Source organism: Colius striatus, chromosome 13 (genome assembly GCF_028858725.1).
Source record: "Colius striatus isolate bColStr4 chromosome 13, bColStr4.1.hap1, whole genome shotgun sequence".
Taxonomy (NCBI): Eukaryota; Metazoa; Chordata; class Aves; order Coliiformes; family Coliidae; genus Colius; species Colius striatus.
Window position 1 is genome coordinate 14,035,227 of NC_084771.1, and position 26,914 is coordinate 14,062,140.

Sequence of the window (26,914 nt, forward strand, 5' to 3'; positions counted from 1 at the left end):
TCCATTTGAAACATGTGCACAGTTTTAAGACCTGGGTTTTATACTTCTAGGTTAAATCTTGCAAACCAAAACCTGAACAGTGTGCTTATCCACCCTCTAAATAAAAACACTTTAGAATACATAATTCAGCAACTAAATGTGGGTTGGGTCTAACACGACCTGGGCTATGCTGTGAAGACCACTAGATGTCACTGAAGGCAGGCTTTTAAATAATTGATTCACGTACAATTTTATTTACAATATTGATGTATCCACAGACAGCAGGTTACACCGGTAACTGAATGCAGCCTTCATTAATGCAAACCAAGTCAACATTTTGAAGACAAGCCTCACCCCTTGCATTGCACCAGCATATCAAAACTTTGCAAAGGGAGTGCAAGAGCTGCAGTTATCCACATCCTCAGCATCTCACACCTTCTGGAAAGTAACTTTTGCCTCCCATTGAGACCTAAGCAGCAGCTTCCTCTCCCCACGAGGCTTGATTGTTCAAACTATTTGCACCAGAAACCTGTGCCAAGGCAGGAGCAAGAACCAATGTGTTTTTTTGACATTGAGCATGTCATTTTAGCATCAGCTACTTCTAGGGATCTTTTTTGCCTTTGCCTCTAGATATGAAAACAGACCTTTGGTCTGTTGATGATGGCCAGCTGTCTGCACAGCTCCTCAACTGACAGCAGCAACTTGACTGTCCGGTGTTTTCCATGACACAACAGCCAAAGGGATTGCAGGAGGGGGCACTATCAGTGTTTCATATCCCTCAGCAGGCCTTTATTCTATAGTGTAAGTGAAACTGCGACAGTCTCCACGCACGGCCGGTCAAGGCACGAGAGAGAGCCAGAACAGCCTCCAGGCCAGCCAGCCGCATGCCAAGACCCTGCCTGTGGTGAAACAGAGCCGTGGCCTGCGGGAGAGCGCCGAGGCCGGCGTTGGGCAGCGAGGAGAGCGGCCGCCATGCGCCTCAGCCCGCCCCCAGGCGGAGCGGGAAGCGCCCGCCTCCGCCCCGCCCCGCCTTCCATTGGCTCCGCCGCGCGCACGTGACCAGCCCGCGCCAGCTCAGTGGCTGTAAGCGCGGGTGACGCTGCGAGGCAGCGGCGGCCCGGCCCGCCCCCGCGCGCGGCCAGGGGCGAGGGGGGCGCTTCCGCTCCTGCGCACCGCGGGGCTGTGGGACGGCGGCCGGCGGCGCCAGGCGGAGCGGGCCCGCGCGCTCCCGCCGCTGACAGGGACGGCGCGACGCGAGCGGGCGCCTCCGGCGGGGGCCCGGGCCCGGCGCCGCTGTCTTCTCTCCGCTTCACCCGGCCACACCCCCGCCGGGCCCCGCTGAACGGGTCGGGATGAGCGGGGGGGACGGCAACGAGGAGTTCTACCGGCAGCTGCAGCTCCAGCAGCAGTGCGAGGCCGAGCCCAGCGGCGAAGGCGAGGCCGACCCCTTCACGTACGTGGACCCGGCCGACGGCGCCGCCTACGAGTGGGACCGGGAGAAGAAGGCCTGGTTCCCCAAGGTGGGTGCGGGAGGAGCCTCGGTGCGGGCCGAGGGGCGGTGGCGCCCCCTCGGTGTCCGCTCCCCCTTCCCGCGATGAGGAGCGGCCTCCCCGCCTGGCTGCGGCCCTCCCGGAGCGCCTCTCCGGCCGCCCGCACACGGCCTGCGGCGGCTCTTTCCCCGTGTCGTGCTGCAGTTTCCCTGAGGAAGGGTTTACGGTGAAGAACAACTGACGTCGGGTCTCCGTCGCGGAGGTGTCTGCTGTGTTTACCGTGGAGTCTCTATGATCTTTGTCTCGATCTGCAGCTTCGCCGGCTATTTTCAGCTCTCTTGTGAAGCTCTCTGGTCGGCTTTTCTCCTGGTCTGGCGTGGAGTCACAGTTATGTTTGTGTGTCTTAGCGAGTCAGTACTGCCGTTGACGTGTTTGGGTTTCTTTATCACAATAGCTGTGGTGATTTTGGTCTTTCTGTAGGTAGTGAAGATGTGAGCTATCCTGTGAAGAGGCCTAGATGAAAATGCAGTAGTACATCCCTCTTTTTTTCATCTAAAGACTATGCATGTGTAGAAGAGTCTTGTTCCTTCTCTTTAGATCGTAGAAATCCAATTACAAATTAAGTGTATTTGGTTTAGAGGCATTCCACAGAATGGAGACATGTTACAATTTTTCATCTTCTTGGCTTTTACTAAATAAGTATTAAAAAATGAACTTGGTATAACAACATGACTCTCCAAGGCAAGAGGGAACACAAATTTAATGTGTTGAGCTCATCTGCAAGTGAAATAGTAGTTTTGTTACTGTGTAACAATGAATGAGGGCAATTGCTTTATTTAGAAGCACTAAGACATTTTATAGCATATACTTGGCAAATGTAATGTGCCAGTTCTTACTTGTGACTCTGAATTCATTGCAGTTCAGAGAATCTTAAATGAGAATGAACCAGTAGTGCCAAGTTTTATATGTGTGTAAACTTAGTAAGGTGTCCGTGTAGCAGATGGCTTGCAGAGGGGTAAAAACATGTCAAAAATCCAGACTCAGAAAGTGGAGCAGCAGAGAACTGAGTGTCCCTGGCTCCCCGTGGAGTGCTTTATCCAGTAAGCACAGTAACTTTTTAAAGTGTCCTTTTCCCACCCTGTTCCTTACCCTCTTTCTCACCTCTTTTTAGAAAATTACCTCTTTCAAAGAGTATTGGTCACACCTAAATGCTTATCTCAAATTTGTGTCATGGAGAGGAGATAGCATTAAGGGTTGGACAAATTATGTAGGAACAACAAAGTTCATTAGTAAACAGGACGGATAGTAAAAGTCACCCAGCTAGATACCACCATATCTCAAGTTACTTCATTTTGCTGATGATTACTTAAAAGAATATTTTATCAAAATAGATTTAGGAGACTGCAGGAGCCAGTTCATTCTCTTCTTCTTAAGCAGTAATAAAATTCCTTATCTCTGTTCTCTGGCAAAAGATTAAAATATTCTGACTGGTCAAAGTAATCATCATCTGTAGCCTCATAATACAATGCTGATATGCTTTAGGGCCAGAGTGTGTGCTGAACTTGTACTAAAGCATATTTCAAAGCAGTGCAAAAAGCTATTAACTGTCAAAAAAGTATTAACTGTCAGCATTCCTCAGAAAAATGTGGAGACAGACAAATGGGAAATAAAAGTGATTGCAACTTCGGGTATCATTTAATGTTTTTTCTGTCAATGGTACTGTATTGATGGATAGGAGCTTTTTATAGTCCTTCACAGACATAACACTAATCATGTGTTGAATTCATCTGCCTTTCTTCATCACTTGCTATGAGAAAACGGGCACTGGATGCCTTCTGTAAGCATAGGGTGTCTGTTCTTCATTTACTTAATCTATTCCTTTCCATTGCAGGGTGACTGGTAGTTAATTACATGCTAGCATGTCCTGTGGTATTGTATTTCTTTTTCTATAAGCTTAATTGCCCCAAACTGTACAACTGTGTGGGTTTGGAGATAGAATTGATCTCTTTCTGTGGTGTTCTCCACCAGAACTGGATTGAAGCCCCAAGTAAGAAAACCCGTGAGTGATAGTTTTCCATACAGGCCTGGTGTGACATAAGTTCCTGTAAAAGCCTTAATGCTTACTTAAATTCCTTTATGCTTGCAAAAACACATCTTAAATTTGTAGTTGTAAGGGTATATATGGCAGGATGATAGCGTGTTGTGGAAAAGAAGTCTTTGTTATTGACTGGCAAAATTTGAAAGTCTGTGGTAGGTAATTTGCCAACAATAAGTTTGACTTTACTTGAGCATGAGATTCCCCCTGAAGTTAAAAGATAATACTGCTGCATGAAGGTGGTTAGTTGTTGCAGGTTTAATAGCATTTTGTCAAGAAGTTCTCTAATGAAAGTCAATGATACTGTTCACTAGAAAGTTTAAGAGCTTCTTAATTCTCTGGTTTTTATCAATTGTAAAACTTAAGATTTGCTAAGATTGCTACTGTCAAATATAATGAACCTGATTAGAACATAGCTATGATGTATTATCTTTCTGCAGGTTATTGCTAGTGGCTAGTATTAAAATCTACCTGACTGGAAATGCTGGGTGTAACTCAGAGTTTTTTATTTATTTTGGTCTCTAAAAGGTAGATGTTAGCCAATCTTAAGTTTTATCCAAATATAGTCTCTCTCTAGAAAAGAGTGAGCTAGTTACTTATCTATTAGTAGGATATGAAGTAGAATCTACTGCCTTATAAGCTGTGTTAAGATACCCAAGTGCAATATTTATTATCTGTCAACACAAATATACATCATCTCTGAAAATGATTGTTACAAATATCAGTCACTTGTCATCTATGGACAAGTTGTTGGCTTACTTTCAGTGTCACTTTATCCCTCCAGCATGGTCAGGAGTGCTTGGTTTCTGTCCTGCGGGCAAATTCAATTTATGTGGAAAGGCAGAAAGCTTTGCTTGAAACATGGCAGAGCTTGTGAAATGTTTACTTAGAAACTTGCTGTGCTGTATGGAATTAGTATGTTAGTCTAGTTCAGGTCATGCCCGAACTGGTTGTTTTTGCTGTGTGTGTGGCTTTATAAAGATTTCTAAACAATTTTAAAATACTGTTATTTTCTGTGTTACTGGATTACAAAATGACATTAAAAGACACGCAAAGCTGAATTTGTAGTTATTTAAAACTTTTGGATTGATTTTCATTATTTCTTTGCAGATAACAGAAGATTTCCTGGCAACATACCATGCCAACTATGGCTTCCATGCAGATGATACAGACAGTTCATCTGCTTCTGGCACAGCTACTGAAAGTAAGCAACCAGTTAGTTCTAAGACATCAGAAACTCAACCGCCTGCAAATGAGAAAAGGCCACAACAAACAAATCCAAAACAAAAAGGGGAAAAAAGAAAACTTGAGCCAGGTAAGTGGCAAAGGGTTTCCTTCTATGTGGGCTGCAGCCTGTAGAGTACTGAGTGGAAACTGGCAGTTGTTCAGTGTTACTGTGTATGGCAAAGACATAGGTTGTTCTAAAGCAAATTAAGGCATGTTGAGAGCTTTTCCTGTGAGCTAGCAAAAATTCTTAGAAATCTGATGGAATGGGGAGACCAGTGTATGCTTCCATGTTTAATATAACCATGTAACCGAACTCTTTGTTTTTAGGATGGTTTCATGTTGAAGATGACAGAAACACAAATGTTTATGTGACTGGTAAGTAACAGCCTCATATATGTAAAGGAACACTGTGGGATTTTTGTTCTAAGGAGGGTTTTTTAAAAAAGAGTTAATCATACTCAAGCCTTCTGTTTTAATTTACTTTGTAGGTTTGCCTCCAGATATTACAAAAGATGAATTTGTGCAAGTCATGTCAAAATGTGGTATTATTATGCGAGATCCACAGACGGAAGAACACAAAATCAAACTCTACAAAGATAAAGAAGGAAACCTTAAAGGAGATGGCCTCTGCTGCTATCTAAAGGTCAGTGGTGCTATGAAATGCAGGTTTCTTTGCCATTAAAGATATTTGTGGCCACCTTCAGAATCATATTCAGAAGATTCTTGAAATATCTGGATTATAACTTGGAATTTAGGTGCCTGTTTTAAAGATTTATTCCAGAAACTGCTTGTGCACCTCATTTGATTCTTATCCCACCTTTCCCCTGCAAATGTCCATAACATCTGCTGAATGTGTCTGTATGTGTTCCTGTCTTGGGTGCCAGTGACTGAGGTGAAATGGGAAACCTCTGCACCTTTTACCTTGAAAATAGACCACTATGGGACCAAGAATACATAAATAAGTATACAGGAAAGAACCTGCTGGCATTATGATTTTCAATGGGAATTGATTCTTAGCACAATATTCTTAATTAAATGTTATTGAAATAATCTGACCATACCATGTGCTTTAAAGCCTGTGCTGTGTTTTGTCTTCAAATAGAAAGAATCAGTTCAGCTTGCATTGAGACTTCTGGATGAGGCAGAAATTAGAGGCTATAAATTGCATGTTGAAGTTGCAAAGTTCCAACTGAAGGGGGAGTATGATGCAAGCAAAAAGAAGAAGAAATGTAAAGACTACAAGAAGAAGTTGTCTCAACAGCAAAAGTTGGTATTTTTATTTCAGTATAATATTGCTTGAAGTCTAAGTGCTATTAGTAAAGTGTTGCTTACTTTCACTTCGTGAATGCTAAGAGTTGTGCAAACGTTGAAGACTTGGCTGACAGTGAAATAACTTCTATAACATGCGTTTGGAGGGGAGGAACTCCTAAATCCAGTGTTGACACAATGAACTACTTTGTAGTTGACACATTAAAATAATACATAGGGAGACAAGGTCCTTTCACATAGAGAAGAAAATGCTACAACTCAGGGGTCATAAAAGACTTTTTTTCCCTCTTTACTTAAGAGTGTGCAAGTCCTGTCACAATATCTAGGCTTACTTTTGTAAGGTGATAACAACTCTGGCTGTCCCCATGTTGTTTGTACCATACTTTACTGCTTGCAAAGGGTGAGAGATGCCACTTCTGTAGGAGCAAATACTGAAATATCTCTGATTCCCTCAGACAGGTGTCTCTGGTATAATTTTTTTTTTTCCAACAAATGTACCTAAATTCGTTGCTTTTGTCACTTAAAACTTGTTTTTCTGCCTTTTGGAATCAAGAAGGTGCGGATTAAAGAAGAAGGAAGTTTGAGTGTATAAGGCTCCTGATATTTACTGAAAGCAGCATTCCACTAAACATTTTAAATACCAGTGCAAAAGTATTTTGCCCTAGTTAAAGGGAGAAAAGGCCACTTGATATTTGACAGTGATTTGTGTGAATAAGCTGTCTTTAGTTGGTGTTCCTTTTCGGTTGAAGAGCATTATGTGCTTGTGAAACAACCTGCATTGGAAATCCAAGTTTTCTTCAGCTAAAGTAGCAGGTACAAGAATGAACTTAAGATTCCCCACACTCCCCCCAATATAAGATTTTTGGGATGTAAAAGTGTAAGTGAGTGTGTCTTTTTTTTTTTGTGGTAGAGTATGAAGTAGGCATTTTTATGAGCAGCGGTGTTTTTCATGAGGAGCCCTGAGTTACACTGGTAGTTTGTGGCAGTGGCTCTGTACACTGTGGAACAAAATATGTCTTGCAGCTGTGCCTGTGTGGGACTAAAGATGTTCTTGCATGCTTGTTTAAATAAGAGCAGTTAAATTTTATCAAAGGGAATAGCTGATCTCCCTTTTTTTACAAGTTAAATTAGGGAAAAAATGGTAAAATACTGACATTTTTATTGTACTAGGCAGCAACTGATTCCTGTATCTGAGCTGATACTAGGAACCAATTAAAGATTATTCTTTCAGTGTTTAACAAAATGCTTTGACATTTGAAATAAATGCTCACAGAGGGAATATAGATTAAGTACGTTAAAACCTCAGAAGAGGTGGTAAAACTGGGTGATTACTGCATTGTTTTAGAAGAGTAACTTTGTGTCAAAATACATGTTTTAGTTGATGTATTAAAAGAAATGCCAAATTAACGATTTTTTTTCAACAAATACTTGTAGAAACTGAAGAGAGCCGCAACAATATCTTCTTACTGTTGCTTCATTTCATTAGACAGCTGGATTGGAGGCCTGAGAAGAAAGACGGTGCAACGCGAATGCGGCATGAACGCATCGTTATTATCAGGAACATGTTCCACCCAAAGGACTTTGAGGTAGGAAGAGGCAGTTTGCTGCTATAGATTGGGCTGTTATAGTTAATGTTGTGTGAACTTCCTGCCATGAGAATTTTAACAAAACTCGAAGCACCTAAGATCAAAATTAAAGCTGCTGTTTGGGCAGGTGTTTTTCTTGAATCTCAAGCAGATGCTTGGCACATTCATCTGTTCCCAAAGAGCAAGGGAAAGGTGTTGGTAAGAATGTTGTTTTCAAATTGTCATTTTTCACTGTGTGTGTCCTGACAACTTTCCATCTCAAAAAGGAACAAAGCGTAAAGGGCAGCTATGTAAGAATGGAGAAACAAGAACAAAATAGCCTTATTAATAAGTAGCACTGATTCAATTCAAATAAGGGCTGTCTGCCAACATCCAGGTGGCTTTGGAAATGCAGCATAATAGTTTGTATTTTGTACAGATGCATTCCAGTGGTGATTGAGCAGAAATTGAACTGGGAGAAATAAGTGGTTCTGTTTAATGTAACCTGTGTGATTGCATTGCAGGAGGATCCTTTAGTGCTAAATGAGATTAGAGAAGATCTGCGGACAGAGTGTGAAAAGTTTGGTCAAGTAAAGAAGGTTCTCATATTTGATGTAGGTATTTTTTACATGTTTTATAGGCAGAATTGATGTAATGTGTAAATGTGCAAAACTCTAGGGATTCTTTAGATACAAATGGAGCATGTATTTGGTTTTCTGTGTTTATTTCATGGAAACGACCTGATTTTTCTGCATTTAAAAATTAGCTCGTTGGAAATGAATTTCTAAGCACCTGTCTACTTTGGCCTATGTGAAGGCAAGCTAATTCTTCCTGGTAACTTAGATGCAGCTCACAAGTTTGGAAGTGTTAATAAATACATTTGTTTGTAGCTAGACTAGCTGAAATCTTTTCTGTGTTCAAAAAGTATGTTCTGTGTACCACTAGAACAAAAAGTGTAAAATTGGAAACTGGAATTTTCAGTCACAGTTATATGATCAGGATGGAGCTATATCCTGATTGGTTTTGTAACAACATTTAAAAGGTGTTGGAAACAATTTGGAAACCGTTTAATGAAAGTTGTCTCTTCTTACAGCGACATCCTGATGGTGTGGCTTCTGTATCATTTAAAGAAGCAACAGAAGCTGATCTCTGCAAGATGACTCTAAATGGGAGGTGGTTTGGTGGCCGTCAGCTCAGTGCTGAAACGTGGGATGGTGTAACAGATTATCAGGTACTCTTTTATGATCTCATTTCATCAAATACTTCTTCCAAACTATAAATCTGTTTTAATTTGAGGAGTGCTTGGTGTTTCCATCTTCATATACCTCCCTAGCTCACCTCTACCCTATCTTCTCAGAAACTTCTAGAGTGTCTCCAAAAGTCATCCTTAATTATTCAGCAAAAATTTGAAGGACCTGTTTGATGTTAAAAATTATATGTTGGGAATGTCAGCTTAGGGGATTAGCACTGATTCTACAGATCATTAGTTAACAGTCAACAAGGCCTATTGAAGCCTTGAAATATTACTGCAGTATAAATGTTTGTGTCAGTTTGTCTGTGTTAATACTCCTTTTTGCAAGTATGACTTTGTAATCATGTGGATAAATGTTATTTAATAGGTGGAAGAGACTGCAAGAGAAAGGGAAGAAAGGCTTAAGGTGTGGGGATCATTTTTGGAGGATCCTGATGCAAAAGAGCAACAGACGACATCTGATTCAGATTCTGCAACAAGTAGTGTTAAATTGCCTGAAGGCAAACAACCTTCCAAAGTTAATAACACCTCTGAGGAGGATGGAAATGATGAAGCCAGTAAGAGGGAGAATAACGGTGAGGGTGTTAATGAAGATGATGCTCCATCCACAGACAGCAGCCTGGCAGGCAGCGATGTTGAAGCAGACACATAACATCTTTAATGCTTTATGGAAGCATGTTTTTTAGGGTGATGCTGGAGATTATCCCCTCTTCAGGGTGACTGCAGACAACATTCATATGAATATATGCATATTAGGATGTCATCAACTGTGTGCTTTCAAGTTTTCATTAAAAGTGGTATTTGAGGTCCTAAAAGTTTGTATTAATTGGCTGTTCAGGTAAAGTAACTCAAGTTGCCAAGAATGCAGTAAAATTCATCAGGCTTCTTTTGTTCTCACTATTCTTGTCAGTGTTTCATTATATAAGTGTGAAATATCTTCCAACCCTTCAGTTTATGTAACTATATGTAACTTAAGTAATGCAAAGCTATTACAAGATTTGTGGCTTTTACTGTTAATTTTCCTGTACCTCTTGGAACTTGATATGTCATCCTTTAAAAATTATTCTTGTCCTGAGTGGTTTGGATCATTTTCTGGAACAGATGCTGATATGTGTAGAGTGAATGTAAACTTGAAGCAGAAACCAACCAATGTTGCCATAGCCAACATAGGCAAACAGAGTTCAGATTATTAAATCATAGCATTCAGTAAATTATATTTTCTCCTCCCTTTTTTAAGGTCTTCTGTCAAAGCTTAGATCTTTTGTTGAGGCTGGTATTATGTCAAGGAGACCAGCACACACATTCTAGGCCCTGATGAAACCTTAATCTGAAATCAAGTGAAATCTTAAACTCTCATGGTCTGTATGCATAACAGGCTTTTGACTGGTGTATTGGCTTTGTTTAGTTTTTGCTTTAATATTAAAGGTTTTCATTTAACTTTGTTAGAATGAGGTGTGTGAGTTCTCTTCAACACTTTTAGTTTAGGCTTACCTGCCCTTCAAAGTGGAGATGGTGTCCCATACTTCATAAAATTTAAATGCTTTTGACAATTTGAACTACATTTGTCATGAGAAAATACTCTTTAAATGAATTATTTTATAAAGAAAAGGCAAATGCTAACCTTCTCAGAAATATTTCCAAAGGCCAGGATTTGAAAGACATTCTGACTTTAGATGCCCTAACAAGTGGCAGGCATTCAGAGTAACTTTGGGGGAGTCGTTTTGGGTATAGTCATTCTTAATTTAGAATCTTATTATTTTGATACCTAAGGATAGAAGAGTCTGGATTTAGGCACTAAATAATTAAAGTCTATTCATAGTGTTCTGTTCATGTGGATGGTTACTAGAGCACATTTGTAAGGAGAATCTTCAGATATATTTTTTTTAATTCATACTGGATTGCAAGAAACAATAGATGCTAAATTCTTATATTTCCACCCTGAACTATTCAGAATATGCTGAAAATTGGTATTTTCAAACTTTGTGCTCTGAAATTTCCATTCTATTTTTCCACAAGTCTCTGGGATTCCTAGGTTTGTTTGTAGGGGTTTTTTAAATGTAATCGGTGTGTTTGGGTAGCTATGCCAACCAAAGCATGGAAGTCAACACTTGCCACTGTGGTTATAAATATCTTTTGTGACAAAATACCTGGTGGTCTTGAAACACAGACAATCTTTCAGTTCAGAGTTTTGAAGTCTGTGGGTTCATCAGAAGCTAACGTGGCCTATTTCCAGTTCTGAGTGGTGTCACCCAGGAGAACTGTAATTCTTGACAGCTAACAAAGACCGTGTTCTCATCTTTACAAGTGTACAAATTGTGTGTTTCTGCAGCACAGGTGTTTGAACAGTTCAGGGAGTCTGAAATGCTGCCTGATTTGTAGCTGCATGTAGTGGCATATTGGTATGACATCTCTGGGTTGTTTGCTTCTGCCTTAGTTATTTTTATTGGTGAAGAGCACCACAGACCTTTGAGGGCTGGAACGCTTTGCATCTGAAGAGTGTGGTTTAGCGTGGTGGGTATTGCTTTCAGTGTTCCTTTTTTCCTTCCAGCTTCTAGAGTCCAGGCTTTAGATCTGTTAGCCTATCGTGTTTTATTAGCTTCTTATTTGAGAGAGAGCAAGTGAGCCTAGTCATACAACACTCTACACAGTTAAATCGCCTGTTTTACAATGGAATTGCAACTGATTGAGGGAAACTACTGACAAATGTATAAATATTGTACAGTTCTATGAAGCCTTATTGTGGTATGAGATATAAAAAATAAGGTTAGTGTTTGAAGAAAGACTTTGAAAAATAAAGAATCATTATATGTGCAGTAGTGTTCCTCTCTCCAACTGATGTACGAATTTGATTGGCTTGCTTCAAAAGTCACACCTGATGTTAGTCTTGTCATCTTTTCCTCCAGATTTAACAAACTGCAGTAGAGCACTGACAAAGACTGAGACCAAACACTTTACTGGCTTTCCTATTAACTAGGATTCTTAAGAAAATAAAAGCTGTTTTTCCATGCAAATAATGTTCTGAAGCGTGGCATTACACCCAAACTGCTGTTTTCCTTCTGACTACCTCTGTTATTCCCCAGTAAAATATAAAAATATATTTTTGTAAACTATTCATTGACTTCCTGAAGCATTTAATGGTCTATGGAGAGGTTAATGCAACTGTGACTTTCTTTTCAGCAGCTTTTCATTGAGACTGAATTCTTCTGATGTTTTCCTTTTTAAACAGATGCAAATTTTTGTAAATCAACCTGGACACGAACTAAATTTTTTCACAAAAGTTGAAATTACTGTTTTGAAGTATGATTGTGAAAATCTTGCAGTCTAGAGCAGTGATGTTTAATACCAAACTTTAAAAATCTGGAGCTGAACAACTGAGTTACTTTTTTCTGACTGAGCAGCGTCATAAATAAATTGATAAGTTAAAACCCCAATGCAATTTTCACTGTAGTTGTTCCTGAATTAAAGTTGTTTCTGATGACTTGTCATGCTCATTACAAGTGACAAGATCAAACTTTTTGTGCAGTTTCTAATTTTTAGTAGTTTCTATTCCAGTGGTCTGGTATCCTTCATCCCTGGGCTTTTGGCAAGAGGTTCATTTTAAGAAAAGCTGTCTCCTTCCCTCAGTATATTATGAAAACAATAACTAGCAGCAGGTTGAAACAATTTGTGGGTAATAGTTGCTCAGTTTTGAACTGGAGAAATGTCTGTTTCTGCTAACAAAAGGGATGTGAAGCCACTTAAATATAACAGCAGGGAAAGAGCATTAACTGATACTTCAGCAGAATTTGGCATAGATAATCACTTTCTTAACCATGCAGTGCAAAGTCAGTTGCTTAGATTCAAGATCTATTGGTAATTTGCTTTACAAACAAATGCTATGTAGTGATTTGCTGGCAAGGTAATTGTGCAGAGTTTCAAGTCTCTTGTCAGAGATTACGTGGTTAGAGGAGCGTGGCCAAGGTAGGCAGTTGGGGACAAAAAGCCTCAAAAGACAAGGCACGTAAGTGGTAGGAGGTTCTCGAATGTTCATATACAGCTATAAAGAGAGAATTGGTTTCATTTTGCATCAAAATGTTTATCTGTTTCTCCTGCTGACTTTTTTAATTACTTTTTTTTAATTGAATTTCAGTCCCTCATACAACTTGCATTCTGTATGAGGATTGCAATTCACTTAAAATCATTAGTATGTTAAATGCAGTGCATTTTAGCTAAAACATGTCCTAGACATTATTCAGTTAATCTATTACAATTATAAGGTTAATCTATTTGCAATTACAAATACTTAACTCACTCAAGAAAACCCAAATGCATTGGAAGCTTCAGATAGAAACCCAAACTCGCCTTTAAATATTGAAGATCCATACCCAGAATTCTTGAACTATATAACCTAAGAAAATCCATTAAAACAAGAAAGCCGAACTCCTCAGACCTGCAGATTGTAATTGGCTTTTAAATTAATATTTCTGAATTTGAGGAAACATACTGCAGTATGGTAAATGAACCATGTGAGTTGTGTACTTGTGTTGATTTAACCTGTGTGTATTTTAGTGCTCATTATACAAGGCTTGAAGTTTTACTGTCAGATGCTCTGAAAGTTCTGTAAAATACTTCATAGAATAATGAAACCTTTTGCAGCAAATTGGTTTTTGCTCATTCTGTCGCATGAAGGTATATTGTTAGATTAAACTTTTCAGTAAGTGACTTGGAACTTTTCTGACAGGTTTATTTTCTTTCAAGAAGTTGAATTGATCATTTTCCTTTGTCCTTTAGAAAACCAACATTTAGGGGGAAAAAAAATCACTTGAATAATATCTAGATGTGTGACAGCATCTGAGAATCCCTTGATTTGTCTTCAATTTTGTTTCTTAAAGGGGTTGTGTTTTATACTACCTTTTTAATAAACAAACTCGTGAACAAAACCAGTCTTTTCTGATGAGTTTTGAGATAACTTACTTGTCTTTCTTCCTCGGTAAAAGACACAGCAGGGTTTGGTGCACAGTGACTTCAGTTTATAAAGCACGTGTGGTAACATGCCAGAAGTTCCAGCTGGAGTCCAGGAGATGTGTTGCTGGAACTGTAAGTGTTCACAGTGGGACATGGTGTTTGTACCCTCCTTTTGGGTTGTCTCAGGCTTTGTTCTGGCTTGATGTGTCCATGGACTCTGTGTAGAGATAAAAGGAGATGGAGGAATGACTGGAGGCACCATAGTTGAGATTGGGGGATTGTTTAAGGACACTTTCTCAGAAATGATGGACATCAGTTATTTCACTTCCTATACTGAAAGAAACAGGGATGATCATCCTATTTTTACCCAGTAGTTCTTTGAGGTGTTCACTTAGGAGCTTTAAACTGCTGCCATGCAGCAACCTTATGAGTGCTTTAACAGTCAACTTGAGAAGACAATCTTGAATGAGGTCTTGAAAAGCTTTAGCAGAAGAAACCTCTGTTCTATGAAACAGTTTAGAAATGGGATCAAAGAACAGGGATTGAGATGTTGAGGGCACTTGCCCAGCTGATAGACAGGAATCCAGTCTGTCTCACAATGAAAATGTGCTTATGCAAAGAGTGTGTCAATAACAGACTAAGCTCAGTGCTGGGAAATCCTGCAGCCTGGTAGTTAAGTTGTTCTGGGAGATGGCAGAGGGTAGATTTGTAATGTGTTTAGGCAGAGGGAACTGGATTGTGCTCTCCTCCTCTCCGTGTGAGTAAATATACTCCAAAGCTACTGCATAAAATATGTCACCAGTTTGGTGACTAGGTCCACAGTATATTTTTCCAGATGAGTGGCAAATCTGACCCCAATTCAGCATTTCTGGAATGGCTGCAATTTGGTAATTTTGGTAAATTTCCTACCAGAAAAGCCCAAACTATCTCTTCTTGTTACAGCCTTTACAGAACAGGAAGGGTATTTTTTACTTTCTGAAGATTTCTGTAGTCACTTAAACAGATCCAGCAAAGAAGAGAGAAAAATTGGTTGCCCAGCTGATCTGGGATGGAGATGAGTGAGCTTTTCCTTCTTGCAGATGTTTGTAGTTACCCATTTAATGCTGAATGTGCTATAACTTGGTGGAGGAGAGCCCTTTCTGATCCTCACCAAGTTTGGTTCTCTGCCATATTTTATCATCTTATGCTAAACTCTTCCAAAGTCCAGGCTCTGTCTTCTTTATTGTGTACACATTGTCATAAAAAAACCCCGGCTTACGATCCTATTTTCCTCATTCCTGAAACCTCCTAACCTGGTTGACTTGTTGGAGTGCATTTCATGCATTCTTAGCAGATAGGCTGAAGGGAACGCCTAGTTCACTGGCAGCTGGAGGCTAGAAAGCATGTAGGGAGTTCATGAACGCTGCTTGTCTCCTCCTGCAGTCACTGCAGAGTGTGGAGAGCTTGCCAGGGCAAGGATCCCAAACTGCTGGACACAGCATGACCGGCCCGCGTCCGGAGAGCCTGACTGGTGTGACTCTGCTCCTGACAGTGAGTTAAGGTAGGAGAATTCCATGAGAATTCCAATGTATGTTCACTGACTTTCTCAAGTGTTCCCTTATTTGAAAGATACTTGCTGAAAGAGAACGTCTGCTTGTTAAATTATTGCTCAATACTTGGGAAGTGAAAATGTTTAGCTTTATTTTTAAAGCTGCTTTGGTCTGGATGAAATACAGAGCAGAGAGTTCCCTGTCTGGTGTTACAGTGAGGGGAAACTAATACTACCAGTAGGGCTGGAGAATGTGAAAAAGGCTTGTCACTTGTGGTGAGCTGTTAACAACCACATCTCTTGAACCTGTATTGACCGTGTGTTGTCCACCCAAAAGAACAATAACTTGGACAAGTACCTTATTTTGCTGTAACCAACCCATTCTGAGAGTAGCGTAAGGCAACTGAGTCTACTTCATCCCGAGCTCCACTTCTCTACTGTATTTTGACAACAGTCTGTGGCAGACACAAACTGGAGGGATTTCTGCATATTTTTTTGCAGACTTCCTGATGGAAGATAAAAGAATGGGAAGTTCAGGTAATGAAGACAGCTGTCTGAGCATGAGCCAGCAGTGTGCCCGGGTGGCCAAGAAGGCCAACGGCATCCTGGCTTGTATCAGAAATAGTGTGACCAGCAGGACCAGGGCAGTGATTGTCCCCCCTGTCCTCAGCACTGGTGAGGCTGCACCTCTAGTGCTGTGTTCACTGTTGGGCTCCTCACTACAAGAAGGACATTGAGGTGCTGGAGCGTGTCCAGAGCCAGGCAACAGATCTGGGGAAGGGTGAGGAGCAGCTGAGGGAGTTGGGGATGTGCAGTCTGGAGAAGAGGAGGCTGAGGGGAGACATGATCACTCTCTACAACTACTTGAAAGGAAGTTGTAGGGAGGTGGATGTTCGTCTCTTCTCACAGTAATGAATGACAGGATAAGAGGAAATAGCCTCAAGTTGTGCCAGGGGTGGTTTAGATTGGAAATGAGGAAGAACTTTTTCCCTGAGAGGCTGCCCAAGGAGATGGGGGAGTCCCCATCCCTGGAGATATTGCAAAGCCGTGGAGCTGAGGGCCGTGGGTTAGTGATGGGCTTGGCAGCGTGAGGTGGCTGGTTGGACTCCATGATCTTAAAAGACTTTTTCAACCCAAACAATTCTGTGATTCTGTAAGACAACAGTGCTGCAAATCTAAGTCCTGACTCATGAGATGGTACATTCCTTAGATACGTGTGATCAACAAGAGGAGTATCCTAGGTTATAGCCAGCTTTCTTAGGACTGCTTGTTAGAAAGCACAAAAGACTTTTAAGAGAGATGAGGGGAAAAAAGCAGATAAATGACCATTCTTTCTTTTTTAAAAGGTATTATTTTTTTCTACCATTGTAACTACTGTGTTCACAACTCACACAAGAGATGCTGCACACCAATAAATGGTGCTAAAAGGGCTTACAATTAGTGTCATGAGCAAGCTAAGCAAGTTAATAAAGTGGTGTAAAGACACAATGACTGACTTGGACAGAGTGAGGAACAGGAAAAATAAACCTCTGGGCCAAAGCTAATGCTTTTTAAATTGTACTTTGATGTGTAGTGGTAGAGCAGTGTAGGAAGAGCTGGTTTGCTGCTTGCTCTTGAGATGGCCTGATGGAGTCCTTTCTTGGGCCATGTGGTTGCTGGTGACTTTGCCAAGCTTTCACCACTTGGGTTGGAATTTTCCATGGCAAGCGTTGGTCTCCAGCTGAGCAACCACAAAGCTTCTTAACCTAAACAGTGGGTTGCTTTCTAAAACAAGACTGGGAAAAAATAATGTCTTTTCCTGTGCTTGAAGTTCTTCCAGTAGTTTGGCTGGATCATGCTAGTTCCTGCTCCCCTCCTGTGCCTTGGGAAGGTGCCTGTACATCGAGAGGAAGGGTTTTTGGTTTAAGTTTTCTGTGTTTGGGAAACTTTGGTCAGTACTGAAGTTCTGAGAGATGGGTTTCTGAATCGGAGGACTGTTGCAGAGGATCCCTGTGTATTCCCTAGCTGGTGACCAACCTGCATGTGTTCCACCCCCACCACTGTGTTTAGGTGGACGAGAGACTGGAGCTGGGGAAAAGATGCAAGAACAGCAAAGCTAGAAATCCCAAGATGAGCTCTGAAGAACTCCTAAGTTTTAACAGAAATTGGTAGTTGACAGGGGACTAGGGCTAGCTGAGCTAGGGATCATGCACAGGGGCAGAACTTAACAGAGGGTACAGGTGAGGTAGAGGTAACAAGCACAACTAGACACAGCGGCATGTGATAGACATGGACAAGAAGTTTGTAGATGAAGGTGTAAGGTTTAAGAGGGATGAATTATAACTGGATGACCTTAATCCTCATATTTCTTAATGTCTAAATACTTGACTTTGCAGCCTTAGCAGTCTTTTCGTGCCTAAGAAATCCTGAGACACCATTTGGAGGTGCCTTTGCAGATACTTCAGAATAGCCTTTGAGACACAAGTGAGTACAATGTTTGTTAGGAAGCTTCTGAGGATTGAGGGGTTTATGATTAGAAAAGAAATCGGATAAACATATTGGAATAGGTCAAGCAAAGGCTGTGTAATGCAGGCTTAGTTGGATGGAAGCACAACTCCAAGGATTCGTTAGGTTTTGCATGATACAGCTGGGTGTCTGCCAAAGGCTACCCTGATCCCTGAAAAATAACAGCCTTCTTGCTACCAAGGTAAATCAACTCTGCTGCGTGGTGTGATGAGCTGACAATGGGGCTGGAAGACTGAATAGAAACAGCAGGCCTTTCTCCCTGCATACACAGCATACATCTGATTTTGATTACAGCAGAACATCTGAGCTCTGGTTGTGGAACTGGCTCCCCTGCGGCCAGAAACTGCACAAATGCATGAAAACGATGCTTCTCCAGGGCAAGCTGTGACGTTCCTTGTCCTACTCTTACCATATCTGGCAGCAGAGATTTGTAAGGAGAACAAAAAGGAGTCTTTTAGTCTTCTGTTGACTTCCTGCAAGCTATTTTATTGTAGTTCCTGCCTTAAATCCATAACTTCTGGTGAGTTACAGTGTGTTATAGCAGTCTTGCTACCAAAGCTTTAAGCAACTGCAGACCCACCACATTCTGAGGTAAGTACATTCAAACTCAAAAAAGGTTTCAAAGTAATTGTTTCCAACAAAGGATTTTCAAATAAAATACCCCACCAAACAAATTTCTTTACTTGAATTTGCCATAATTTGAATTTTCAATAATTTGAGTGTCTTTTTCTAACAGGTGAAGCAACTAATCACTCTCAGAAGTCTTTTCCCCCCGGAGATCTCTGCTGACAGCAACCAAGGTACTTTCAACTCCACCTTATCTGAAGTTATAATTATTTTACAATCCAGTGAGTATTTCTTCTTTATTTTTTTTCCATCCTACCAGTGTGTGTTTTGAACAATGCAAAAACCAGAATTAGACAAAAATACTTTAAGTTCACCCTAAGTTTCATGCAGTGCTAACGCCATCCCTATTTATCTGAATTATTCATCTAAGTGCTTCAGTTCTTTTAGCACGTTTCCACCCTCAGTGCCAAGGCCTAAGCCCTAAGTCATAAAGATGAGTGATGGCAGGATGACAATTGACAGCTGGTGGATAGATGTGCCTGTTTTACTCTTCACTAGAGCCGATGCTATGGCATGGCAGGTAACCCATACAAAGTGGTTGTCTGTCAGGGCCTCTGCATCTGAGTCATTCACTGTATTCAAGATTCAGTGTCCCTTTTGAGGTCATATACTGTACAGTTATACCAAACTTAGAGCTCACCAGGAAAAGATGCTGCATTGAACAAGTTAAAGACTAACTGAAGTCAGTTTGCCTTGGAATAAATGCACGCCCACCACAACTGTGAAAAATGTAGTTTGGCTTCATTGAAAGGTTTCTCCTTTTCTTTTATGCTTAAGTGTTTCATATTAGAAGTGTATAATAAGGACATCAGAAAAGGTGTGTGGAAGAAGCAGAAACCAGATAAAGAATTTAATCCTACTAGTAAAGTTCTGGCCCTACCAGTTTCAGGAGGAAGATGGATTCACTGCTGACTATGAATGTTAAGTTGAATAATGTTTCTTTGACTGGTTTGGGGTTTTTTTGGCAGGTGGTATTGGTTACTGAAAATGGAAGAAACAAGGAAGCTCTCTCCAAAGCTATGTAAAAGCAAAGAACCTGTGAAAACAGAATGGGGGTCACAGAGTGTTGTGTTCACCTATTTCCAAGGGGACATTAACAGCGTGGTAGATGAACATTTTTCTAGAGCTCTAAGCAATGTCAAGAACCCACAAGACCTGAGCACGAAGCACAAGGGTGAGACTGCTGTCCTGAAGAACGGTGAGCTGTGTTCCCTGCATGGCCATGGTGTTAAACAGGGGTGCTAAGCTTTCACTGGGGAATTTAAGATGCAGCCTGCTTACCTTTGGAATTGTTTGCAAGCAGAAAGTAAGAAACTGGTGCTTGCAAAGCCCTGGATTATACAGTTGGGACTTACTGGGTATAGTGTGCTTCCCAAGCTCTCCCTGGGCCTATTGGCAGGAATGGGTCCTTGTTTTCCAGGCAGGAGCCTCCATCACTGTCAGGTGCATTAAGTGTATTCAGACTGAATTAGTTGTCTTGGCAGAAATATATTTGTCTAAGGTTGTAATTGTTAAAAACCTGCCTGTGCTAGTGAGTGGCCTGTAAGAAACACAGGCAATATTTATTTGAAAGTAGTGGTAGTTTAGTCTGCTTTAAGTAAGATTTTCTTGATTTTTAAGATAAGCAGCACAAAAGTGAAAATGTATTTCTTCAAAAATGAACGTGTGGTCTGTTAGCAGTCCCTTAGAAACCCATTGAAGTTTGCCTTGGAAAAATGTAAGAATTGATGAAACTTCAGGTATTTCTTTCTCTCTTTTAAGTAGATAACATGTCTCTCCATCACTGGAATTTCTCTTCACATTGCTCCAAACCATATCCATCATCTTCTGCAACGGGCACGTCAAATGCTGGTCTGAGTTTCTCAGCTGCTGGGATGGCAGGCCAATACCAGCCGTCAGCTCTGCGGAGTCATCCCACCCAGCCTGCAGATTTATGGCCCTTCCCTTCAATTGGGACTCCCAGTCTTCCCAGTTCAGTGTATCATCATGCCCTGCCTGACCTGCACGTGGTAGATGAGCCTGACAGGAAATACGGTTCTCTCCTTGGCCTTCTGCAGCAGGAAAGGTGTCTGACATCCATGCAAGAATGTAACATGAAGCAACACTCAAGCTCTGCTTGTATGACTGGACCTGCTAGGTTACAAAATATAAGTCAAAGTTCAGCTCCTGGAGGAGGTAAGGAAATACTTTATTCTTTGATGGCATCTAATGTAAAGAGACAAAATAATCCAGCCTGTTCCTAAGCTTCTTAAATTGGAGCCATCTTCAGCCCAGCTCACAGACGTTTATTTGACTAGATACCCCGTGCCATGCAGCATGGTACTTGAGATTGTTTAGCTACATATGTCTTAATTAGAAACAGGTATTGCCCACTTACACAGTATTTTACCTCCTGGCTTACACCAGGGAAATATTTTAAGTGGATATAAACATTCTTCACACTGCTGTTGGGATCTCTACAGCCAGCAGATACAGCGTGTACCAGGTGCTCCTGTACTAGCACCAGAAAGAGATGGCCAGGTAAAAGCCCCGAGCAACCTGACGTGCTGCATAGGGCATCAGTGGGATTCTGAATACAGGATGTGAAGCTGCAGCCCTTACCAGAAAGGCCAGGGATTTCTCTCCTTCCTCGGTGTCTGCAGCTAGAAGGACTGGGGTAAAGGGGCTGGCAGACCAGCTTATTACTGCCCACCACGAAGCACTGCTGCCCTGCATGTCAAAGGCTGTGCCTGCTCTCTGCAGTGCATTTCCCACAGCTAAGAACAGAATCACAGAATCTTAAGGGTTGGAAGGGACCTTGAAAGATCATCTAGTCCAACCTCCTGTCAGAGCAGGACCACCTAGAGTAGGTCACACAGGAACTCGTCCAACTGGCTTTGAAATGTCTTCAGGGAAGGAGACTCCACAGCCCATCTGGGCAGCCCCTTCCAGTGCTCCATCACCTGAACAAGGAGTAAGTTTTTCCTTGTGTTTCTTTGGAACCTCTTCTGTTCCAGCTTGTACCCGTTGCCCCTTGTCCTGTCATTGGCCATCACTGAGAGCAGAAGTGATGATGGTTGCTTATTTATTATTAACACCTACTAGGAATCCCAGTCCTAGGTACTACCAGCACACAGAAGAAAGATGGCTGGTGACTGGAGTTCATTTCCCAAGAGCTTACATTCCTAAAGCATCTAGGTCTGCTGGATAAAATTGCTCCCTTGTGAGTAATTTCTGCCTCTGAGAAGCTTTCTGGGATCAAGCTTCCTGCCCAGAGCCCTGGTGCCCTGTTGGGGTTTGCCCGTGTTGCTGTTCCTGGGCGTTACCCAGAGAGTCAGCTTGGCATTGGATTCCAAGAAAAAGGGTTGTGAAATTGTTTAGGGAGTCTGCTGGAAAAATACCTGGTACTTCTAGATAAAATGGACCAGGCATGTGAAGAAGCAATCAGAGTCTTAGGTTCTGAAAAATAACCAGCTGTGAAATACCTACTGGTTACCCAGCTTCTGGTCTGCATCAATTCTGGTCTGAATTTGGGTTAAAACATCCATAGCTCCTCCTTGGAGGCTCTACCAAAGCTATGTTGTTAGGAGGACCCCAACTGTGGGTGTTTTGGTATCTTACTCCTGCTAGAGTGTCTAATGGCTGTCTGTGTCTGCATGGAAAGGGGAGGGTGTGATGTCTTCAGCTGTGCTCGGGGTACATGGTTAGATAGGTTTAGCTGAGACTGTGTGTATGTGTTGTACAAGCACGCACTCTAGATGTTTTGCAGCCAGTAAGTGACAGTCTAATTACTTTAAAGACACTATCTGGACTTCTAGGATTTCATTTAAGACCAAGGTTAGGTGCCCTCTTCCCCCAAGGGGGCAATGTAAGCCTGTCAAGGCTTGGGAGCCCGAGGAAACAGCTCCTCCAAAATAGTAGATGTTTCATGAAACCAGTCTTGGGATCAAAAAAGGGACACGGTGCCAACAGCAGTGGACTTCTGTTCAAACTTTCAGAAAGAAAATGAGTGAAGAAAAAACTGAGAAGGAAGTTAAACAGCTTGCTGTTCCCCAACCATCACCACTTAAAGCTTTTTCTTTCAGGATGTCTCCAGGGCCCTTCTGAATATTCAGAGAGCCTCATAACACCATGTGTGTAATGCTGTACGTGTTCTTATCAAGCAACCCAAAAAGAATGGATGAGAAATGACTGGCCCATGTTCACAGGGAGTCTTTGGCAAGCCCCTAGGATGTGTGCATCTAGTCAGGCTGTGGGAGTCCCTGCTTCTTGGCTCTATCTGTGAAATGTACTTTTCTTTATGCTGTGTCATGCTTAAGAACAGCTGATATTTATATTTATGGAAATGTATATTGCTGTGCCAGACAGCACAGAGCTCCCCAGCACCTGTGCTATAGGCTGGGCTGCAAAAGCACAAGGTTTCTTTAGGAACTACTGCCTGCTTTTAGCTCTGTGTTGAATCTCTGCTCATCTCTGGCATTTTTTATGTTTTTTAAGAGAGGAAAGGAAGCTCTTACCAAGGCTCAGAAAATCCCAGTGTAAGCCATGCCACTGCAGGTGAGTAATGAAACCAGCAGGTTTGGAACCTGAGAAGGATAGCTGCCTTGCTTATGCAGGCAGAAATAAAGATGCTTCCTTGATTGCTTCCAGACTATTGCAAAGGCTTGTTTTTAACCCTCAGATAGACATGTCACCTCCTCTAGGTACAGTAACAGAGATATATGGGTGTCAAACTCCATTTACTGTAGTTTTGGTGTTTATACCGTCAGTGTGCCATTCCACAATGCCCATTTTGCTCTGCCTCTCCAAGTTTCAGATCCCAGGAAGCCAGGACACTCCTTGCTTTGTATTTCGAGCACCTGGCTCCAGGCTGAAGTCCTCACTGACCTCTGTGCTCATCTTAGTGCAGTTTTCACTGACAAACCCACCACGCTGCTAGGAGAGTCATTCCAAGAAATTATTCCCAAAGTGTTCAGGCTTTCATGTTTTTATTAGTGTCTTGAGACTGTGTCATACTCTGATGTTGGTTCTTTGATGTGCAATATTTTGGGGATACTTTGGATGGGTCATTCTGGTTATTCTAGTGAGGGCCTTCTTGCATCAGACCCAGAGGTGCAATTTTGTTTGCACAACGTCCTAAGACATTGTATGGACTGTGCTGTTTGACTGTCTTCATACTGCTGTGTCTTTCAGGTATTCAGATGCCTGACAGAAGACAAGATTTGTACTTTTAGCAACTGGATGTTTCTCCTTTATTCTGAAAGCGAAAGTTCTTGCTGTGAACTCTTATTGTTTGCAACTGTGAATCAAGAAGAAATGAGCTGCAGCTATTCTGTGCTTTTTCTCTCACTTGGAAGAATACCTGTATTATTTACAATTGGAGGAATGAAAAATCACCTTTTTCTACTCAGTAAATAATTTCTAATAGCTGTGGTATTAAACCTGACACTGTCTGTTGTGAAGAAATATTGTCTACTTAAGGCTTTTTGTGTAGTTCTCTTGAAGGGACTCAACACTTTTTCATCTTTCTGTGTTTATTGATTTATCATCTCTTGATAAGTAGCACAATTCCTATCAATGCTGTTGACAAGTGCAGGGATGCAGTTGGCATCAATTCAGTGCAGCAGCTTCTTAGCTTGATTTGATATCTCTGTATTAGTCTTAGGCCAAAGAGACTTCAAGACAACCACAGGTCAGCAAAGCACGTACCATATTTATGTTTTGAAAGCACAGTAATTTGTAACCCTAGTTGCAATTCACAGGGACACCCTGCAGAAACTACATAATATGCTTATGCCTGAAGGCTCTGTTTTACCCTCTTGTAATGTATAATCATCCTCTGGAAAGCAGTGAATTAACACCAGGTCTGGGAGGAAATCTGGGTCCTCACTGGATGCAATTAAAGTACCATTGAGCAAAAAGCTGGAGGTGGGAATGGTCTGTTTTCCCAGCCTCTCTGCAGGTGGAAGAGGTTCTTCTAAATAAACCCTGTGGGGTTGAATTTTAAACCATTAAGCTTGAAGGGCTTTGGCCACCTGTACAAGGAAAGATCAATCCCTTGTGGGAGCTGCATCCCACAGACCTCAGGGTGATCTCGATGCTCCTGTGTGCAGCTGAAGTGACAGTCAGGAATTGTCCATCCATACCTCACATTTCTTCACCACTCACTTGTAGCAAATACATTTGCTGAAGTTACTGCGAGTAAAACCTCATGTGACTGGTGTTTGGGTCTGTGTATGTGGTGAGAGACTGCTTAGCCTTCATGGTAAATCCCAGGGACAAGAAAGATTTGGGTTTATTATTTTTGTTCCATGTTACCTATGAAGTAATTTAATACAAAAGAGCACAATCAGCTTTTTCTGACAGCTCTATGCAGTTGCTCAAGGAAATTTTCCCTTTGAGATCCTAGAGCTTGTGGCTCATACAAGGTTGCTCTAGCATATACATGAGGTAAACCACCGTGGGATGACATGCAAGGGGAACTGTTTTACCTGAATTAATCCAAGGTAGACCAACCCCCTGTCTCCCTGGAGATGAGCAATGAAAAGCCACTTGCTTTTAATATTTCTATAAAAATTACTTCTCTTTTAAATTTAGGAATACCTCTCTAAGTAGTTCTGTCATCCCAAATTACTTAATTCCCTGATTTTTAAGTTATGTGGTAATATGACTTGATTCCCTCTGGGGACAGAAGCAGATTGCCAAGGCAGGCTCCACACTGGACAGATGAGTGCTTGCTGTCTTTCTTGGCTGTTTAAGAGCACTGACCTTGGGATGGAGGGCTTGGGACAGAGGTTCTGTCTTGTCTTAGAGCACCATAGCACCATGTCCCAGAGTATGCCTGGGTCTGTAGGCCTCTTACTTTTCCCTGCAATAAACACAGCCAACCCATCAGTGCAATTTGCCTCTAATGATTTCCTAGGAGTAGAGGTTTGAATGTTTCCCAACAGTTCCCTACACAAGGCAGGCTTGTACATGTACATGTGTCCTGGTTTCAGCTGGGATATTTTTCTTCCTGGTAGCTGCCACAGGGCTATATTTTGGGTTTATGCTGTAGAGGATGTTGATAACACAGGGATGCTTTGGCTATCACCGAGCAGTGCTTGTGAGCATCAAGGCTGTTTGTGCTCCTCACCCTGCCCTGGCAGTGAGTGGGCTGCGTGGGTGGGGGGAGGCCGGTGTGTGCACAAGCAGCTGGGAGGGAGCATGGCCAGGACAGCTGACTCCAACTAGCTATTCCATACCATGGGATGTCCTGCCCAGTATAGAAACTTGGGGAGTTGGCAGAGGGATGGATCACTGTTGGGGCATCAGTCAGTGGGTGGGGAGCGATTGCATTGGGCAGCACTTGTCCTTTCCTTGGGTTTTGTTCCTCTTAATTACTATTATTATACTCCTTTCTTCCTACTGTAAGTATATTTTTAGTTTAGTTATTACACCTGTTCTTAACCTACAAGTTTTGATTTTCTTTTCTGATCCCCCTGCCCATCCTATGGGACATGTGAGGAAGGGAGGAGGTGAGTGGCTGTGGGGCTTTGCTGCCAACTGGGCTGGAACCACGACAACCTGTGTATTAGGTATGTAAAATGTATGTACATATGTACTCCTCTGTGTACATATTATACTCTTCTACAGTCCTGTTTGCTCCTGATGCTGCTGTGGCCCCTCTGATGGTGTCAGCCCGTGTGCCCCCTTGCTTGGAAGGCCTTGCCAGAGGCCACGCTGCCTTCAGCACCTGCCATCTGCTCCTTCCCAGGGATATCTTCAGTTCCTCCTGTGAATGCAGCAGTCAAGGCGGTGCTGGGAGGAGGAGGGATGCAGGATAGACCCATTTCTGCAGAGCCTGAGGGACAGAAGGACACACATATTTAGGATGTTAAGTTTTCTGATAACGGCTGACCTTGTGTGAAAATGCTCTTTGCCTCCATTTGAGTACCATTCCTAATGCTCTAGTCCAGGAATAACTTCCTTGCAAAAGGGTTTTCCTCTGTCTCTTTCTGAGGGGCAGATGAGATACAAACAGCATGTTGTGAGAGCCCTGCTCAGAGATAAATGCAGAGAAAATACTCAAGTGTTTGACATAAGTACCTGGTGAGGAGTCTGGGGCCTTTTGGAAGAAGCTGCAGGAACTGTTACACGTTTCCTCACTGTGCATGTTTCAAGACACAGCTATTCTCTTTCTCATGTTTGCAAGCACCTTGCTTTGCCTTCTCCCATGGGATGGCCCTGGTCCAGTTCCTCCTCTGATGGTCAGATAAACCTTGTGGGTGGCTGGGAGCTGTGCAGCTGCCTTAGCTACTCCACCCCATGTTAGTCACTCATTAGCAGTGTTAAAAATAGTCCTAGTCTGTGATGACAAACAAGACAAGATTCTTTTGCTATTAAAGAGGAACCTAAAGGTTAAAAAACAAAAAAAATGGGGCAAGAATGCTACTGAGTAACTCAGCCACAGTT

The 26,914-nt window shown here is 41.9% G+C and overlaps 2 protein-coding genes across 5 annotated transcripts; both read left to right on the plus strand.

The window, feature by feature from the left end:
• The first annotated feature begins 1,147 nt into the window (after positions 1–1,147).
• On the plus strand, positions 1,148–13,516 carry HTATSF1 (HIV-1 Tat specific factor 1). 2 transcript variants are annotated; one of them, XM_062006613.1, is made up of 9 exons: positions 1,148–1,499; positions 4,675–4,879; positions 5,119–5,166; positions 5,280–5,434; positions 5,894–6,057; positions 7,547–7,646; positions 8,150–8,239; positions 8,719–8,856; positions 9,245–13,516. In XM_062006613.1, the coding sequence occupies exons 1-9, from the start codon at positions 1,332–1,334 to the stop codon at positions 9,527–9,529; spliced, it is 1,353 nt and encodes a 450-aa protein (XP_061862597.1). In that variant the 5' UTR covers positions 1,148–1,331; the 3' UTR covers positions 9,530–13,516. The 2 variants fall into 2 exon arrangements, with proteins under 2 accessions (XP_061862597.1, XP_061862598.1); XM_062006614.1 differs by lacking the exon at positions 1,148–1,499 and adding an exon at positions 1,739–1,856.
• A 1,702-nt stretch (positions 13,517–15,218) lies between these two features.
• VGLL1 (vestigial like family member 1) lies at positions 15,219–24,369 on the plus strand. Of its 3 annotated transcripts, none has more exons than XM_010200131.2 (6): positions 15,219–15,361; positions 18,591–18,702; positions 19,450–19,679; positions 20,243–20,656; positions 22,958–23,017; positions 23,654–24,369. In XM_010200131.2, exons 3-6 carry the CDS (start codon positions 19,469–19,471, stop codon positions 23,692–23,694), a joined length of 726 nt encoding a protein of 241 aa, XP_010198433.2. In that variant the 5' UTR covers positions 15,219–15,361; positions 18,591–18,702; positions 19,450–19,468; the 3' UTR covers positions 23,695–24,369. The 3 variants fall into 3 exon arrangements, with proteins under 3 accessions (XP_010198433.2, XP_061862798.1, XP_061862797.1); XM_062006814.1 differs by having other exon boundaries at positions 20,246–20,656; XM_062006813.1 differs by having other exon boundaries at positions 18,591–18,654.
• Positions 24,370–26,914: the final 2,545 nt, after the last annotated feature.

Bases quoted from the DNA above. Each gene is read 5' to 3' on its own strand.
- HTATSF1 (XM_062006613.1), top strand. From the start codon at position 1,332: ATGAGCGGGGGGGACGGCAACGAGGAGTTCTACCGGCAGCTGCAGCTC. The intron at 1,500-4,674 runs GTGGGTGCGGGA...ATTTCTTTGCAG, and splicing joins AGAAGGCCTGGTTCCCCAAG to ATAACAGAAGATTTCCTGGC. The intron at 7,647-8,149 runs GTAGGAAGAGGC...ATTGCATTGCAG, and splicing joins TCCACCCAAAGGACTTTGAG to GAGGATCCTTTAGTGCTAAA.
- VGLL1 (XM_010200131.2), top strand. From the start codon at position 19,469: ATGGAAGAAACAAGGAAGCTCTCTCCAAAGCTATGTAAAAGCAAAGAA. The intron at 19,680-20,242 runs GTGAGCTGTGTT...CTCTCTTTTAAG, and splicing joins GACTGCTGTCCTGAAGAACG to TAGATAACATGTCTCTCCAT. The intron at 23,018-23,653 runs GTGAGTAATGAA...TGTGTCTTTCAG, and splicing joins TGTAAGCCATGCCACTGCAG to GTATTCAGATGCCTGACAGA.